The 18,657-nt window shown below is 43.3% G+C and overlaps 1 protein-coding gene across 1 annotated transcript; it reads left to right on the top strand.

Annotated features, from left to right (window-relative positions):
- Nucleotides 1–1,080: 1,080 nt before the first annotated feature.
- On the top strand, nt 1,081–17,584 carry col1a2 (collagen, type I, alpha 2). The gene is made up of 50 exons (XM_061092457.1): nt 1,081–1,259; nt 3,045–3,049; nt 4,238–4,273; nt 4,766–4,849; nt 5,352–5,408; nt 5,558–5,602; nt 5,720–5,773; nt 5,907–5,960; nt 6,075–6,128; nt 6,249–6,302; nt 6,758–6,811; nt 7,043–7,087; nt 7,262–7,360; nt 7,586–7,639; nt 7,966–8,064; nt 8,194–8,238; nt 8,532–8,630; nt 8,718–8,771; nt 8,875–8,982; nt 9,091–9,144; nt 9,253–9,351; nt 9,645–9,698; nt 9,832–9,930; nt 10,037–10,090; nt 10,192–10,245; nt 10,383–10,436; nt 10,570–10,623; nt 10,733–10,777; nt 10,952–11,050; nt 11,223–11,330; nt 11,460–11,513; nt 11,629–11,682; nt 12,644–12,697; nt 12,808–12,861; nt 13,005–13,112; nt 13,297–13,350; nt 13,620–13,673; nt 13,859–14,020; nt 14,152–14,259; nt 14,368–14,475; nt 14,577–14,630; nt 14,731–14,838; nt 14,994–15,047; nt 15,223–15,330; nt 15,438–15,491; nt 15,784–15,891; nt 16,060–16,303; nt 16,464–16,648; nt 16,752–16,994; nt 17,152–17,584. The coding sequence occupies exons 1-50, from the start codon at nt 1,190–1,192 to the stop codon at nt 17,296–17,298; spliced, it is 4,059 nt and encodes a 1,352-aa protein (XP_060948440.1). The 5' UTR covers nt 1,081–1,189; the 3' UTR covers nt 17,299–17,584.
- The last annotated feature ends 1,073 nt before the right edge of the window (nt 17,585–18,657 follow it).

The following is an 18,657-nucleotide window of genomic DNA, read 5'->3' as shown; positions in this document are numbered from 1 at the left end:
TGTTGGAGCGTCAGTATGGAGGAGTTGACATGTCTGGTCATGTGGGCAGGTAAGAGCTGCTCAGAGAAGGAGAGAGGGAGAGGGGCTCAGACTAGATCCCTCCTTCACACCTGTCTTTTGTCAGACTCCAGCAGTGTGTGTAAGTGTGTTGAATGTGAACCACTGCATTCCACTGAAAGACATATGCAGAGCAAAGACACCAGTGCCTTTCATTTGTTCAATACAAATCCATATTAATAAGATCTTAAAGGATAGAAAAAATGCATTTGAACTGTTAGAGAAGGGTCAGTTGTAGGGACCGAGACATTTATTTTGACATAGGTGTGAAACGGTTGGAAATTGTTCAGGAAATGCTTGGTGTGTATGGTTTGCACCCAAAAATGAAATATGAAACTAAATCTTCTTGGCAGTAAGAGTGATATTATCACCACATACTACAAAAAAAGCACATTTGTCACTAAAATGCCTCGAACTAAGGTTGAAGTATGTTATTTTTTTCAAATAAATCCGTGCGTAAAACCACACGCTTTAGGTCCATTCCAATAAAACTCCAATAGAGCAACATAGATTCACTAGATAATCCTAAATAGTCTCTTAAAATCTTCACCAATGCTACAAAATCCAACGGAAATGAATGACCCCGTCCCTCCTGGTGCCCACCGATGCCGGTCGACTCGCACCGGGACGACGGGAACCTTTTTACGCACGAACCCAAAGTGCGCACCGGGCGCCTCAGCACTGACGATCCGGACTCGCTGCAGCCCGTGAAAAAAGAGGAAAAAACGTAGACCTTCTTCTCTTTTAAACCTCGACGCTGTCCACGTCCTCAAAAAGAATGGATCTAATTAAAACGTTGCACTCGTCATCATCGCCAAGCCTTTGCCAAACGCTCTCTGGTGGAGAGGAGGCTGGAAGATGCGGGACCACATGACTGACTGCGCGCTGTGGAGGGATGGGAGTCAGATTGGGTTTCTCCTCTCCCATTGGCCGGTGGGCTGACTTTTGACACGCAGACCAGGGACCCTCCTGCCGTATATATAGGCCTGATAGAACTTTATTATTCTAGCATCACGGCAGCAGGTTTCTGCTAAGCTTGGAGTTACTCGTCTCACCACAACTGTATGCCTGCTTGAAGGTGGTTTAAAAACAAGGGCACAGCAGCACAAGGAGTCTGCATGTCCTTTTAGACATGCTCAGCTTTGTGGATACCCGGATTCTGTTGCTGCTTGCAGTAACTTCATACCTAGGATCATGTCAATGTAAGTTTGAATATCTGCTCTTTTTTTTTCTGTGATGGATAATTTTTCTTCGGGTCCCCACTGCTTGAGGATCTTGCGCTTGGCTTTTGTTTTGGGACTTACACCAAGGTCAACGTGGAGAGCCGCTCAGAGCACTGCTGCATTTAACTACGGATTGAGAGAAGGATCCTTCACCTTTCTTTTCCCTTTCTGTTCCAAGGATACAGTTATTGTCATTTGATTAGTTTTCTGAAAGGAGAAGTTGCGCTGCTTTGAGAGAGTAGTCGACCTAGATACTTTTCAAAGCTGTTTAGTGCATGTGGAGCCTTGAAAATAGGCTAAATGTGGATTTTCTTTTAGACACAGGATGAAAAACTTTGTGGGGCGTTGTACACATTGTTCCATCCAGACGTCCAGGGAATGAGGCTTTATCATAGGAAACTGCAGTGTCTCCCCCTTGCGGCCATAGTTGCAAACATCTACTTGGCATCACTCAATTTTTTTCCCCTCCTTGAAAAGATACATCTGTTTCATCAAAGTCTAAATAGAAAAGATTACTCATTAGAACATAATTCAAGATGTATTTGGTTTTGTAATTCTATAACTTAAATAGTATCTTATTTTTACTTTTTTTACAGTTAATGGTTTTATGCTTAAGCAAAAATCGAAATCACAGAAACATTTCAAGTTAAGCTTGAACGAGTTGTGCATGAAGTCGAAACTTTTCTCAATAGGGAAAATAAAATAGCCTTACATCACTTTGAAAGTCTTACTGCGCCCCCCTGTGGTCCCAAGGGGACACGGCAAGTTAGAGGTCAAAGGGAGGTCCTGGCTGTGCCAAACTGAGCCATCAGCAGCTGATCCAGAGTCAGGGGGCAGAGATCTCCACCTGCAGCAAAGTGTAGACGTGAGATACAACCATGAGCAACGCGTGAACCTTCAGTCTTCAGATGATCAAAAAATTAAAACAATTTATCAAGTCTGAATAACAATAACTCCTTCTGATGCTCAAAACCCTTTCACCTTTCTCCGCAGCTTTAATTATATTATACCGGAGGTGACACAGCATCAGTAGCAGATGTTAAACAGCGCCCATCACAGAGGCAGTCGTCCTTATCTTGTTTGCAGACGTTCGCCAACTATTCCTGTCCCAAGGGTATTCACTACCTGTTCAGGCCTGTTGGCAGCTGGGGCCTTAATATTTGGAATGCTATTGAACGCTGAGCTTCAGTTTGCAGAGTTAGACAGTTTAATGTGATTCACACACACTGTGCAGAGATGGCCCTCAGGTACACATGTACACATGGGCTAAAACGCATTATACAGCACACAGGCTGTGGGTAGGAGGATTGTTGAAGGCAGGTTTAGCATTTCTAGATACTGGTGATAAGCGTAGATATGATAATCTTTAGTTTGAGTTTCTGTGCCACAGATGATGGTTGAGGCTCAGAAAACCGACAAACAAACACAAAACCCAGCTTTCGATCACACAATGCATTATCACTGAACTGCAGTTTTAGTTGTACATTAGATTTTCTACATGGAAACACCCCAGCCTTATTTCTGCATATTGATACATTGCAACTTGAGGAACAACCAATGCCCTCCACTGTGGCGAGACGTTACTACATTGAACAAGTGTACAGATGGTTAAAAATGACACTGCTTCTTTTAAAGGTGACTGTTTTGCTAAAAAAATGCTTGTCGTGTTCTAACGGATTATTCCCTCTTCTCTCCCTAACCCTCGTCTTCATCCTCTCCTTCCTCCTCCTCCTCCTCCTTCTCCTCATCTCCCCAACGCCACAGCGATGGTTAGTACACACACATGCAACACATCTCAAAGACAGCTTTACCTTGTCACTTTGCGTTTTGCCTTCCGAATGCAGAGAAAATCTGCCTTGAAAAGAGAGTCCTCCATCCGACCATTTAGGGCAATCTCCACGACAGCAGAGTATTTCAGTTCTGTCTCTGAACCAAAACTATTTCTTGTAGTTTTCCCCCCTTCCTGTCCATGAATAGGTGAGGGTCCAATTGGCTAAAGTTTGTGTCAGTGAAAGCTAAAACCGCGGTGCTGAGGCACCCATGGGGCCTGGCACAAAGGATCCTTTCTGAGGACAGCAGAGAGGGGGCAAAGGGAGGTGGGCTCCTAACAGCTGACTTTGGGTCAGTTTAGAGTTTCCCTCTGCTCTTGGCTTTGGATTTGACTTAAGGAGTGAAAGCTGATCTCAAATAAGTTACGAAAAGTTCATAATGATTGGATGATTAGTGAGTTTAGGACTGAGGCCTGACATGACTCTGCTCATAATTGAGATTGCCTAAAATGAAACAGCTTCCCAGCTTCTTATTTGCAGCTCCAGAATCATTTAAATAATTTTAAGGTGCAGTACACACTGTGTGGCTCTAGTATAATATCAGAACTTGTATTGTTCCATAGACTAACATGCCCTTACTGCTGTTAAGTTGGTTTTGGGACATTAAAGCATCTCTATGCACGAATTGATCATTGACGTCACATGCACATTGCTCTGCTGTACCTTTATTTAAATCTCTGCATTAGCTAGTGCATGTTTTATATATTGTTACAATGGCCCCTCGTTCATTTTTATGCAAAAGATAAGCTAATGTTAAACATGTTAAATGACCAGAGAAACCCGGAAAATAAATAAAACATAAATACATTTTACATGTCTTTATGTTTTTTTCTGTTTATAGAAGAGTGGAAACAAATCTTTACGGCTGCTAATCCCTGAAATGTGTTTTAACTTCCTGGTCCTCTCACTGTGAGATCACGTTTGTTTACAGACACATTTTGACAATAAACCAGATAATTCGGATACAAGTTCTGGTTTCTGATTTGCTTCCAGTGATGTTTACTTTATTAGACACTGGCCTGCTTTGCTTTGCTTTGAGGAATACTTTGGAGTTGACGTGGTGTTAAAGCAATAAGCTGAGCCATCTGCTCTGTGTGTTGGTCTGACGGAGTGATTTCTCTGCTGCAGGGTCCCAGAGGAGACAAAGGGCCTCGAGGTGACAGGGTAAGCTCAACTCAAACTCTCAAACTCTGCAGCTCTTCCTTCAAACAAACAATTCTAAATACTGGATTGAATTATTTTATTCAGTATATTTATGAAGCATCTGTTTGTTGACGTCATTTGACCCTTAAGCCCCTGTAGGCCACACCCCTTTGTTTACATAACCCATAGCATTAATGCTCGTGATGATTATAGACATATTATACGCAGTATGATAGATTATGTTCATTATAGCATTGACCAGATTCATTTAATATCAACAGCAGAACTTTTTTAACATTGTTTCTGAAATTAAGTTTATGTTCAACATGATTTATATTGACACAATTTCTTACAGTAGTTGGTCTGCTTTATCTATGTAATATTTCTATGATATGTGTAAATATTAAATATATTTCAGCTCCTGCAGAATTCATATTGTGTCGGCATCGTCAGCCATCAGGAGCTGTTCATTCTGTAACACTGTTTACTCACGGTATCTTCTGTGTTTTACAGGGTCCTAAGGGCCCAGATGGCAGAGATGGTACAGATGGACTCCCCGGCCCCGCTGGTCCCCCTGGGCCCCCTGGACTCGGAGGCGTAAGTCCACTGTTTATACTTATAAATAAACTGCCTAGATTCGGGTCCAAAAAACGTTGATAATGCTGCACACGGCTGGATTCATATGTCTGTGTGATGTATGAGTCAGACCCACATTAGTTAAAGTGAGGAGTGCAGGTCGTGACAGCACTCGGCCAGTTATACGTTCATATTTCCTGTAAAATACATGACAGATTATTCTTATTGACCTCTGCTGACCTCACAGCCTCATGGTGCAACCCCATGACCTTTGACCTTGTGTCCTTAACCCGTACAACCTCACAACACATGGATTATACATACAAAATTTTGATGATTGTAGTTTATTGGAAACAACTATTAGTTAAAAACAAGTAGGAGGAACTGAGCATATCAGGATTTATTTGAAATGTGTGCTGCTCGGCTAATAGTCCTGATATTCTATAGTAAAAGAGGTTAATGTTTATGTGCATATGTTTTGGTCAAAATATTAATCTGTGTTGTTATTTTTGCTTTTCATCAGAACTTTGCTGCTCAGTACGAAGGTGCAAAAGGTCCCGATGCCGGTCCTGGACCCATGGTGAGGGACTTTCTCCCACACTCAGACAAACCACATTTCAATTCAGCCGTATTGTTACATCTATCAATACAACTATTTTGAATATTTGAATATATCCAGTCCTGCCTCATCAATGCTTCACTGATCATGAACTTATTTCTCCTTTTCAGGGAATGATGGGCGCTAGAGGCCCTCCAGGACCTCCTGGATCCCCTGTAAGTGCAAACTCACCCTACAACACAGTCTGATCACACACGATTGATCACTCTGATAACCTCAAAAGAAATTAGTTCAGCTGTTTACTAATTGCTGCACCTCCTCTCATTCAACAGGGACCTCAGGGACACACAGGACATGCTGGCGAGCCCGGAGAGCCCGGTCAGAGTGTAAGATCATCCTCCAAAATTCTCACATTTCTTGAGGACAGATTTGATGTCACTTTCCTTATCAGACTCACTCTGTAGATTCCATCTTGACGGTTGAGATCTTAATCGTCTTTTATTTGTTTTTCTTTCCCAGGGTGCTCTTGGACCTCGTGGCCCCCCTGGACCCCCTGGCAAAGGCGGAGAGGACGTACGTACACATTTCATTTTCCACAAGCACTTTATAAGGGCTAATTTTGTTAATATGAAAGGATTTAGTTCTATCTTCTTATATCGTCTTCTTTTTTTTTTTTTTCACTGACAGGGTAACAATGGCAGACCTGGCAAGCCCGGAGACAGAGGTGCCGCCGGCGTTCAGGTGGGAGACTCTCTCCAAAACATGGACTCGGACACTCAGACCAAAAACAGACACAAACAGACATCAGCAGTGTTAATGTGGAAATTGTCTGAGTGATATTGTCTTTGCTTTGAATTGCAGGGTGCTCGTGGATTCCCCGGAACCCCTGGACTTCCAGGAATGAAGGGACACAGAGTGAGTGCTGCTCTTCACCTGTACTCGACCTGAACTTTACCTGCTGGCTCCTGCTAACCCATTGGCTAATAGAAATCCGCCAAGGAGGAAATTATGCACCGGTGCTTCGTCAAAATTGGACTGAATAGTTGTGCAGCCCCATTTGCACCACTGGGAGAGATTATGGCTGCCAGTAAAGATTTTTGCACGAAGAATCCTCATGTAAAACGAGAACGACTCTGGATTGAGCTCGCATCTGAGGAGTCATTTCCTGGTGTTTGCCAGATGTGAATCGCCTTTAAAATAATCTTTGGTGACTTCTCATAGGAGCCTTTGGGTATCTCCTCTCTTGTGTGAATTATTATTTGAGAGATTGAACAATCATCACCATTTTAATTCTGCTGTCCTTTATCTGATAGCTGCTAGACCAAACGTCTGTGAGCATCTTCGAACATGTCTGTCTTTCTGCATTTCAGGGTTACACTGGTCTGGATGGACGCAAGGGAGAGCCTGGTACCTCTGGTGCCAAGGTGAGATGGCCTGTATTAATGTTGATTGCAGAGTAATATGCTGTAGTTTGCACAAAAATACATGCATTTGGAAGTATTACAATTTCAAACTGGAATAATAAAACAAACCCTCAATCCAAATTTCAGTGCTGATAATTAACTTCTGTATTCAACCTATTTACCCATAACCATGACACACTTCCAGAGACCTCACCAGAGACCCTAACCAACCTTCTCCTGTTTCTCCCATAGGGTGAGGGTGGTGCCCACGGAGCTTCTGGAAGCCCTGGACTCGCTGTAAGTTCTAATTCATGATTTGCCATTCATGAGCAAAACCACACTTACTTGAAACCAATATCCACTAATTGCATAAATTAATAGCTTTCCCCGAAATGTATAGTTTTATACAATATTAGTGCAGTAAAGACATTTTTCTCATCACTTGTGTGTTTTGGTGTATCCTCCCCACAGGGGTCTCGTGGTATGGCTGGAGAGAGAGGTCGTGCTGGCCCTGCTGGCGCCGCTGGTGCTCGTGGTGCTGATGGCAATGTTGGACCTTCCGGACCTTCTGTGAGTACTGCCACATTAATCCCCTCTGTGATTGTAAAAAGAATGCCCCTCATGAATATTAAACAAAAGAAACTCTCTTTATGTATAAGGTATAATATGTAATATGTGATACAATCCAGGACTAGATGAGGGGCTAGTTATGCCTCTTAATCTTGATAATTGCACTCATGTGATAATTGCACTCATGTATAAAACCTGTTTAACATATGTGTCTACTCTACTCAGGGTCCCCTCGGTGCAGCTGGTCCCCCAGGTTTCCCCGGTGGCCCAGGCCCCAAGGTGGGTGTTACTTCTTGTCCTTTCACAATACTGACATTCATGTTTAGGGTCACAAAAAGAGACTAATCTTATCAACTTACCACGTTTCAGACACACATTGTCTGTTACTGTTAATATAACATCTTCCATCACAATATCCCCAGGGGAATCGATCACATATGACACAGCAAACAAAGCCCATACATTGTAAACACTCATATTTAAGAAATAAGACCCACACAACTACATACACACAAAACTGTGGCTTTTACAACAACACAGTCATCATTATCCATCAGATGTTAATGACGCAGTGTATGACTATGAATTCACCTCAACTTTGACAGGGAGAGATTGGAGGTGCTGGAGCTAATGGACCATCTGGAGCTCAGGGATCTAGAGGAGAGCCCGGTCCCAATGGTGCTGGTGGACCCCTTGGTCCCGCTGTAAGTAATCAAAAGATTTTAACTTCCCAGGCACTTCGCCGTCACTGCTAACCTGGTCTGGAACCAGCTAGCTTGTTGTTTTTGTTTTGATAAAATAAGATTCCCTAACTTTGTGTTCTCTCACCTTAGGGTAACCCTGGTGCTAATGGCCTGCATGGAGCCAAGGGACCTGCTGTGAGTATTCAAGTTTGAATTGAAGTTCATAGGTCATGAGGTCATTGAGGGTCACACAGATAGTATAACAATCAGGCCTCTACCATAATGCACACACAACACATCAATAATGAGGTGTTATCACAAGCTATATGATAGCTCTATACTTTTCAATTAAACTTCATTTCATATAGTCTCTGTTATTAAAAGTATGTCATACTGCCGGTGATATATATTTCAGATCAAATAAATGTGATATTAAAATTAAGCTGCAAAGTGATGCTCACATCTCGGTCTCTGTGGCTGTCGATTAGGGCACCCCTGGTGTTTCTGGAACCCCTGGCTTCCCTGGACCAAGAGGAGGACCTGGACCCCAGGGCCCTCAGGGTTCTGCTGGACCAAGAGGCCTGGCTGTGAGTCAACATGTGCACACATTGTTACACATTGTTCACTGGTGAATGTTCTTTTTTATTTATGGCATCTGTTTGTATCTGTTTTAGGGAGATCCTGGTACTCAGGGTGTGAAGGGAGATGGTGGCCCCAAAGGAGAGCCTGTAAGTTTCCTGTCCCATGTTTGTGAATTTCAAATTTCACAAAACTGAATATGAAGATGGTAGTGTGCACCATACCTTCATCTTCTCTGTTTGCCTCCTTCAGGGTAACTCTGGACCTCAGGGAGCCCCCGGACCTAATGGTGAGGAGGGCAAGAGAGGACCCAGTGGTGAGCTTGGTGCCACCGGCCCTGCTGGCGGCCGTGGAGCTAGAGTGAGTACCAGTGCCACCTTTTCTGAAGGGTGGTGTTGTATCCATACAGATCAACATCCAGAACCATCATTATAGGACCTCCTGTTAATGGCTGTGTGTCTCTGATAGGGTGCTGCTGGTAGCCGTGGTATGCCTGGTAGTGAGGGAAGAACTGGCCCCATTGTAAGTAAAAAAATCATATCACCACAACATGAAACTAAATAACTCAAAATGTTATGCATTCAGTCATGTGGTGTAACACTCTTCCACCCCTTTGTCTCTTTATCATAGGGTATGCCTGGTGCCCGTGGTTCCACTGGCTCTGGTGGACCCCGTGGACCCCCCGGAGATGCTGGTCGTGCTGGTGAGCCCGGTGCAGCTGGTGCCAGAGTGAGTCTTTAGCTAAATTCATTAATTTTGAACAGGGAGAAGGATCGGCAATAGCACAGCTTGGAACAGTGGTGCGGTTGTTATTTGCCTTCAAATTTAAATTCAAACAAATGAACTGATCCCACTGGGGGAAATTTATTCAGCTTGTGCAAAAAAAAGCTAGATAAGGGATAAGAATATATGAGAATAAATAAAGCACAAGTAGTATAAATTAACAACATTTTGAGGGCAATTAAACATAATAAATTACAATTCATACATCTTATCAATTTATAAATGTTTGTCTTCCACAGGGTTTCCCAGGAAGCTCTGGAAGCTCCGGACCCCCAGGAAAGGAGGGACTTGCTGTAAGAAAACCTGAATCTTTCGCATGAAAACACTCATTTCCTTTGCTCTTATCCTGTTATGTTTAATAGCATATTTGCAAAAAAAACATCAGTTAACATTACTTCCTGTGGCGCTTCCTGTTTCCTCCTCCAGGGTCCCGCTGGACAAGATGGCCGCTCCGGACCTCCCGGCCCAACTGGACCTAGAGGCCAGCCCGGAAACATCGGCTTCCCCGGACCCAAAGGAGCTTCTGTATGTATAAATAAAGCCAAGACCAATAAAAGCCAAACATTTTAATTTCATCATTTCGAATTTCTTTATCACAACCTGTCCTTAACCAGAATTTTACCATTCTCAGGGTGAGGGTGGCAAGCCTGGTGACAAAGGAGCCTCTGGCCCCACTGGACTGAGAGTAAGTGACATAAACACACATAATATAATCATATAGAAAATGTATATATATATGCAATTACTCATCCTTATAACCGTCATGTTCCTATCTTTGTTTCTCAGGGAACCCCTGGATCTGATGGCAACAATGGAGCAACTGGCGCAATGGGACCTGCTGTAAGTATTCTTTACACAGCAATTAGTGGTAGTTTTCCTATATTTGTACAATTTAATTTAAAATATATGATGTGGTTTTGCTGCTATAAACACCAGTGTGCCATTTGTAACATTGGTAATTTCTCCATTCCCTATAGGGCGGCTCTGGTGAGAAGGGAGAGCAGGGACCCTCTGGCTCCCCTGGCTTCCAGGTTTGGATCCTTCATCTGTCTTGATTCAAATCAGAAATTTAGAGCGGAGCAGACAACACATTTATCAGCACTAGACAATCTGCCCTCCTCACTTCTTATTTTTGGTGCTAAAGTTGTTGCTTGATATTTTCAGGGACTGCCTGGCCCCGCTGGATCCGGCGGAGAGGGTGGCAAGCCCGGAGACAGAGTAAGTAACACACATAAACACACACCGGGTTCAACCATGATGAGCAGTCAACCTGCAAATACTGAAGAGTTATGAGTATGTCTCTAAACAACCATTGATGTCTCTGCAGGGTATCCCAGGAGACCAGGGAGTTAGTGGACCTGCTGGTGCCAAGGTGAGGTCTTCCTTAGATTCCACTCAGTCATCTGTCTTCAAACTGAGTAACTGGGTCTATTTGCACCAACTGAATCAAGACGCAATATTTTCCAATAGTCTTATGTAATAAAGTATATATCATCATTATAATAGCTGAAGGCTTTATATTGACGGGATCTGTGTGTTCATCCAGGGAGAGGCTGGTTCCCCCGGTGCTGCTGGAGTTTCTGGAGCTCAGGGAGGAATTGGAGCCCGTGGACCTGCTGGAGCTCCTGGACCCGATGGTGGCAAGGTAAGATTGTGTGACATAGCTGGGTCCAGCTGTGGACACTGTAAGATTCAAGTTTACTCAGATGCGTGCTGGACAAATGCTGTACATAAAGAATACGTCGGTGCTTTGATGCTCATAGAAGTGTCAGTGTTTTACATAGAAATGAACAATAGCTTTTCTTGCCTGTTTCCAGGGAGAGCCCGGTGCTGCTGGAGCTGTAGGTGGCCCTGGACACCAGGGAGCTGGTGGCATGCCTGGTGAGCGTGGAATTGCTGGTGGACCTGGAACCAAGGGAGAGAAGGTAAGTTCCAGAAATGCACCAATTCAGAAGTAGTTTAACCCTCAAAAAAAGTAATTTGTTAATGAGATTATGTTAATTCTCCATCATTCTCCATCCTCCACCCTCTATTCTCTTCCTCTTCCTATATAGGGAGAAGGTGGACACAGAGGCCCCGAGGGTAATGCTGGCAGAGATGGTGCCCGTGTAAGTTAAAAATCTAAACTCTGTAAAATGATGTAAAAATGTATAGCCATTCATTCCAGTGTTTCGAGAGCAGCAACCAGAGCCCTGGTCTCAGTGCCCTCTCCTCTCCTTCTAGGGAATGCCCGGACCTGCTGGACCCCCTGGACCCACTGGAGCCAACGGTGACAAGGTAAATAGGTGACGTGTGGTTATTATTTACCACAAAGATAATGTCAATACATAACACAGAAATGTATATGATAAGGATTCACACTCAAAATGCAAATAAATATTGTGTCGCTTTTGTGTTACTTAAAAATTACCTCAACCAGCGTTGTTCAAGATGGCTGACTCCCGCACCAGGGACCTACAAAAGGAAGACGTTAACAGAACTTGTAGACGTTAAATCTCTGTTGTAATTTAAGGGTTGACTAACCCCTCACCTTAGTTTGAGACCCACCACTCCCCCGGTTGTAATAATAGCAGTAACCCCCAAATTTAGCATAAATAAGTGTCTGAAGGTAGAACCTCAACACTGCCACCTGATGGATATTTTATAATATTACACCAGTAGCTCACCTACAGCTTAATTTGGCAAGGCAGTTGTAATAGCTCAATTATATACGCAGAGAGCAATTTTTAAACAATATACAATTGAATGCATTTCAAATGTTTTCTTTGCAATTTTATGCAGTAAGTTGTAATGATGATTTTACATTAAGGTTGCCTGCCTTTTTATTACCTGATTATAGACACACCAGACACATACGCAATAACAATGACAGTATATTTACTAGACATGGCAAAATAAATAAATGCCATTTGAAATTTATATGATATAATCAAATTTGTAACTTTATAAACATTAGCTGAGGGATTAGGATTTCAAATTTAAAGCTGACCAACATTAATTTGAATAATCACACAGTAACAACATTGCTTTACATTTTTCTCATGATTTATGTTTGGCCTACTACTTTGTATTGTATACAGTATATACTACATAACATATATATTGTTTTATACAATTCTGATATTCAACCATGAATATTTTACATATATACTGTTTGGACAGATTAGTAGATTCATCAATGGAGGGGTTTAATGGGACAATGCTGAACTAATGAAATATTGGATCTTGTCTCCTGCAGGGTGAGAGTGGTGCCTTCGGACCTTCTGGTCCCGCTGGTGCTCGTGGAGCCTCTGTAAGTAGCACTCCATTGATTATCACAAATATTAGCTACAGCTACAAACATTCACAACTTTGAATGCACGATATCAACGGTGTTTCTGACCGACTGCCTGTTCTCCACAGGGTGAGCGTGGAGAGGTTGGCCCTGCTGGATCTCCCGGATTCGCCGGACCCCCTGTAAGCTTGCAGCCAGTCACTTTACACTACAATGAAGCATGTGGGAGTCCTGTTTGAGCCGCAGGATATCAACACACAAATACATATACACACACACGATTGACCAGATATTGACACAGCCCTGTTCCTACCCCTCCCCCCAGGGTTCCGATGGTCAGCCTGGAGCAAGAGGAGAGCGCGGACCTGGTGGAATCAAGGGAGAAGTTGGACCCTCTGGCCCATCTGGACCCGCTGGACAGTCTGGACCTGCTGTGAGTGCCATTCACACTGGCCATACAGTATAAACAGGAAACTTGCACCTGGATGGAATAGATCTGATTTACCAGACTTGTATTGGTGTTTTTATACTTAGGATTTAAAATGATAAGTTATGATAAGATTTGGGTCACTCTGAAGTGAATTTCTTTTTCCTGATTTCTGCTTTTGTGTTACTAGGGTCCCAATGGCCCTGGTGGACCCTCAGGTGGTCGTGGAGACAACGGACCTCCTGTGAGTATGCAACGATATCAAAATTATAATTTTATCCATAAATGGTTGAGGCAAACATAAACACACACATCAGCTTCCCAGGCCTCCTTAGCTCTTTTATAGTAGTGAAATGTGTCATACTTTCTTATTTGTTTCATTTTGTATTTTATTCATAAAAAAGGTTTTGGCTTTAACATACTCTCCCAGTATATCTGGTGTCACACACACACACACACACACACACACACACAGTTGTATAACCTTCGTTTGTGTGTGCCTTCTGATGTCAGGGTCTGACTGGTTTCCCTGGATCTCCTGGCAGAGTTGGTGTTGCTGGTCCCGTTGTAAGTATTGATTTCATATTTATTAATATTATCATTAAACAAACGCAATCACAAATGCTATCACTGGCTTCTTCCCATGTAATGAATCAGAGCCACAGCCATCATTACACATTGTACTATCACACCGCATTGCAACTCACACTCACTTACACATTTTGACTTCAACCCACTTTCTTCTTCTTCAGGGTATTGTCGGACCTCCTGGCCCCTCTGGTTCCTCTGGTAAGGATGGCCCTCGTGGTCTCCGTGGTGAACCTGGTGCCACTGGTTCTTCTGGAGAGCAGGGTATGGTTGGACCACCTGGTCAAATTGGAGAGAAGGGACCTTCTGGAGAGTCTGGTCCCCCTGTAAGTTATTGATCAATCCTTTACTTTATTATTGAGACTATGAACCACAAGAGCATATGTATTTATTGTATACCTATATACCTATAGATCTCCATCTTCAGTGCATTTATATGTATCCTGTTTGTGTTAAGGGTGCCCCTGGTTCAGCTGGAACTGGTGGTCCTCTTGGTATTCAAGGATTCCTTGGTCTGGCTGGTGCTAGAGGAGATCGTGGTACACCTGGTGGTGCTGGTGCTGTGGTATGTTGTTTGACCTCCCAAAATTTGATTTGAATGCATACATACTGTATCAGATACATTGTGAAGCCTTTGTTTATATATGACCCTCTTATCTGCATCCTATCACAGGGAGAGCCTGGTAGAGTTGGACCTGCTGGTCCCCCTGGATCCCGTGGTCCCTCTGGAAACATTGGTCTGCCTGGTATGACCGGACCTCAGGGAGAGGCTGGACGTGAGGTAATTTAACAAAGACCTATAATACTGACCTGTTTTGCCATCCATTCCATGGACTAAAGAGAAACCATAATGTAAACTATAATATACCTTACTGTTCATAGGGTAACTCTGGTAACGATGGACCTCCTGGCCGTCCTGGTGTTGCTGGATTCAAGGTAATGCCTTTTCAAACATCATTACGCATGTTTGCATATATAATACACACACACTTATAGTATAATCTGACTTACATATGTTGTTTCCTACCATGCTTAGGGAGACCGTGGAGAGCCTGGATCTGCTGGTTCCATGGGACTTGCCGGTTCCCCCGGACCTGCTGGACCCTCTGGAGCTGTTGGCAGACCTGGAAACCGTGGAGAGTCTGTAAGTAACAACAGCAGCAGCAAAATGTAGTGACTGCAAGACAAACGATTTCCTTCACTAAAGTTGCCATCTAGAAATCACAACATGATCAGGGTACACATTACTTATCTATAATCATTTTCTTACTTCACTCATCTTTTTATTCTTGTCCCTAGGGCCCAGGAGGTGCCACTGGACCCGCTGGCGCCGCTGGAGCCAGAGGTGCTGCTGTAAGTACAGTATAAATGGAGAGTCCTAAAATAACACATAAAATTAAACCAATGTTACAATGTCCATCCACATCTATAGCACCTAAAATGTGTGTATGAGAATTGTGTTATTTTTAAATGAGCTGATGGTTTTGGTGCCTGCATTTATATTTGTATTTCTGTGTGTGTTTTATAGGGACCTGCAGGAACCCGTGGTGAGAAGGGAGTCGGTGGAGATAATGGAGAGAGAGGCATGAAGGGACTGCGTGGACATCCTGGTCTCCAGGGAATGCCTGGACCATCTGTGAGTGATTGCACGCCATCATGATGCACACAAAATGTGTTAACGTCAATAGTTAAACCACCAGATGTTATTGATGTGTCATTCAATGATGCTTTGTCTCAACTCAGGGACCCTCCGGTGACACTGGAGCTTCTGGACCTTCTGGATCTTCTGGAAACAGAGTGAGCGGATTCCTAATTATTCACACCTACACAAGCAGTTTTTTCGCTTTACCATATCCCAATCCAACTCTTAAACAAGGTATATAACCACTGTAATATGCTAGACCACATGCAGATATTGTGTACCTAGTACCATTTATAAACTTAATAGTGTTCAATTTCTGCATTTTCTTTGTTATATTTGTTCTTCTCATGAATTCAAAAAGACCAAAGGCAGGACATGCTGTAAATTATAGTGCACATTAAGTATTATTTCCCCCAAAAAATATAAATGTTTGGATGATCTCTTCAGGGACCCGCTGGACCCCATGGACCCTCTGGTAAGGATGGAAGAGCTGGTGGACATGGAACTATCGGCTCCCCTGGTGCCCGTGGACCCCCTGGATACGTTGGACCCGCTGTAAGCACGCAAACATCCCCTTCATCTGCTTAAACCATTTAATTTTATAAACTGTCATTTTTTGTATTAACTGGACAATTGAGCTCCAACATACACTAAAGCATTGTCTGCAAACGATTTAAGCTAAGGTGCGACCTGCATATAAATTCCCTCTCTTGTCTATCTCAGGGTCCTGCTGGATCTCCTGGTCTGCCCGGACCTGCCGGCCCATCTGGTGGTGGATATGATGTCTCCGGATATGATGAGTACAGAGCTGATCAGCCCGCCCTGAGAGCCAAGGACTACGAAGTTGATGCCACCATCAAGTCCCTCAACACTCAGATCGATAACCTGCTCACCCCTGAGGGATCCAGGAAGAACCCTGCCCGCACCTGCCGTGACATCAAGCTCAGCCACCCTGAGTGGAGCACCGGTAAGTGCACATTAGGGTCAACGTACTTACATATTTACTAAGGGTTAGATTTCTTTGGGAGCCCATGCTGCCCATGTTTCATTTTGTTAAACCCTCAGACAACCGCAACTGAAATAATGTTATGCAGTGAATTAAACTCTGTGCTCTCGCTACTCTTCAGGCTTCTACTGGATCGACCCCAACCAGGGATGCAGCAACGACGCCATCAAGGTCTTCTGTGACTTCACCACCCGCGAGACCTGCATCCACGCCCAGCCCGAGAGCATCGCCCGCAAGAACTGGTTCAGAAGCACCGAGGGCAAGAAGCACGTCTGGTTCGGAGAGACCATCAACGGTGGTTCTGAGGTGAGTATCTACAGATTAGGGCTTTAGCAGCACGCAAGAGCAGAAAATAACCAGTGATTGTTATATATCAACTGTTCTGACTTTTGTTCTTTCCTCCCGGCAGTTCACCTACAACGATGAGAACGTCAGCACACAGAGCATGGCCACCCAGCTGGCCTTCATGCGCCTTCTGTCCAACCAGGCAAGCCAGAACGTCACCTACCACTGCAAGAACAGCGTCGCCTACATGGATGGTGCGAGCGGTAACCTGAAGAAGGCTGTGGTGCTCCAGGGCTCCAACGATGTGGAGCTGAGAGCCGAGGGCAACAGTCGCTTCACCTTCTCCGTGATCGAAGACGGTTGCACTGTGAGTAGCTCTTTGCCTCTTTGGTCATTTCTGTCTTAGCGCCAATGCTTCAAATTCATTCTTCCTCATGAGAGATCATTTATTTCGTCGATGATTTCTATGCTTTTGCCCCATTACACTATTCTGAACCTCCCTCTTTCTTTCTCTCCCTCTGCAGACACACACTGGTGAGTGGAGCAAGACAGTGATTGAGTACAGAACAAATAAACCATCTCGCCTGCCCATCCTCGACATTGCACCTTTGGACATTGGTGGAGCTGATCAGGAGTTTGGTTTGGACATTGGCCCCGTCTGTTTCAAATAAATAGACTCATGTTAAATTAACACCGAAAAGAGAGAAAGAACGAAAAAACAAAATCTCTGCCCTTCTTTCTATGTTGTTTTTTTATACCGAATGCTGATTTCCCTCTGCACATCCACTTGCTTAAGATGGGCAACTATCGGAGAGGACTGAATGGACTGAAAGGAACGTTTGTGCAATGCAAATTAATACAGCAACCCCAAAGGGACGCGGGGAAACACCTTGTTGTGGGACATCATGTCATCCTTTTGTAAAAAATAAAAGAAGTGTAATAAAAACGCTGAAAGTATGCATCACTTTGTGGTCTTTGTATATCTTCCAAGGAGGAGGTTTAAAACCACAATTTCCATGAAAAAAGGTTTAAACTACCTCATGCCTGTACGTAAAGAAAATACTATTGACAAACCTTGGGTCCACAACCGAGATGTTCATGCTTCAAGCTTTGTCCCGTATCGGAAGGTGCTCAGTTACTTGAAGCAGTGATCTATGGTGCTAACATGCAGCTGTGGAGCGAACCACTCTTTACTGTATTACTTTGTATTGACTTTTGAGGAGTCTTGCATTCATCTCCTGATACTCCCCCACTTTAAGCAGGTGGAATGTTCCTAAAACTAATGTCTGTTTTATTTCTTTTAGTTTGTTTTGTTCCTCTCTTTTTTGTTTTGTCAAGAAGTTTTTTTTTTTTGTTTTGGTTTTTTTGTTCAGGCTTTTTTAACTCTTCAAATCCCACACCCAGTGTCCAGTGTTCATACTGACAGCACATATTTCATCCAATTCTGATAGGTTCTTAGTCGGCCTCTCTCTCTCAAAAAATGACACCACAAAGTCTATTGTACCTATTTTGTATATGTGAGATGTTTAAATAAATTGTGAAAAGTTCTGAAATAAAGCATGTCCAATGTTCCAAAACACACTCCTCAGTGACTTAAGTGCTTTCATGTTTTGACGACACCAGTGTAGCTGTGTCACTGTATTTTGGTTCTAGTTTGGCGGATGATTTACAGATCATCATTGATTTAAACATCTTCCTTTTGAGGAAGCACAGCCATATCCTGATTTACCTTCCCCCTTTTTATCTCATCCTTAAACGGTACATCTAATTTGAATGTACAGTCAATTTCTGTTTACACTGTCCCTGCCAATGTATGATTACTAACGTGCATTGTTTCTTGTAAATATGCATCCTCCCATGTTGCTTTGTTTTCTTGCATAATACAGCTTTTGCATCCAAATAAATTTCTGTGGATCAAGGCTTGAATTGCAGTGATACATGCACACGGATAATAGTCACTGATAGGGACATGGCATTCATGCAGAAATTAGCTTGTATTGTCATTTTGTCCAGCACTGAGGCTTAGTGTG

This window comes from Limanda limanda, chromosome 19 (assembly GCF_963576545.1).
Source record: "Limanda limanda chromosome 19, fLimLim1.1, whole genome shotgun sequence".
Lineage (NCBI taxonomy): Eukaryota > Metazoa > Chordata > Actinopteri > Pleuronectiformes > Pleuronectidae > Limanda > Limanda limanda.
The sequence above is the reverse complement of the archived record's forward strand: the minus strand, read 5'-3'. Positions and strand labels throughout refer to the sequence as shown.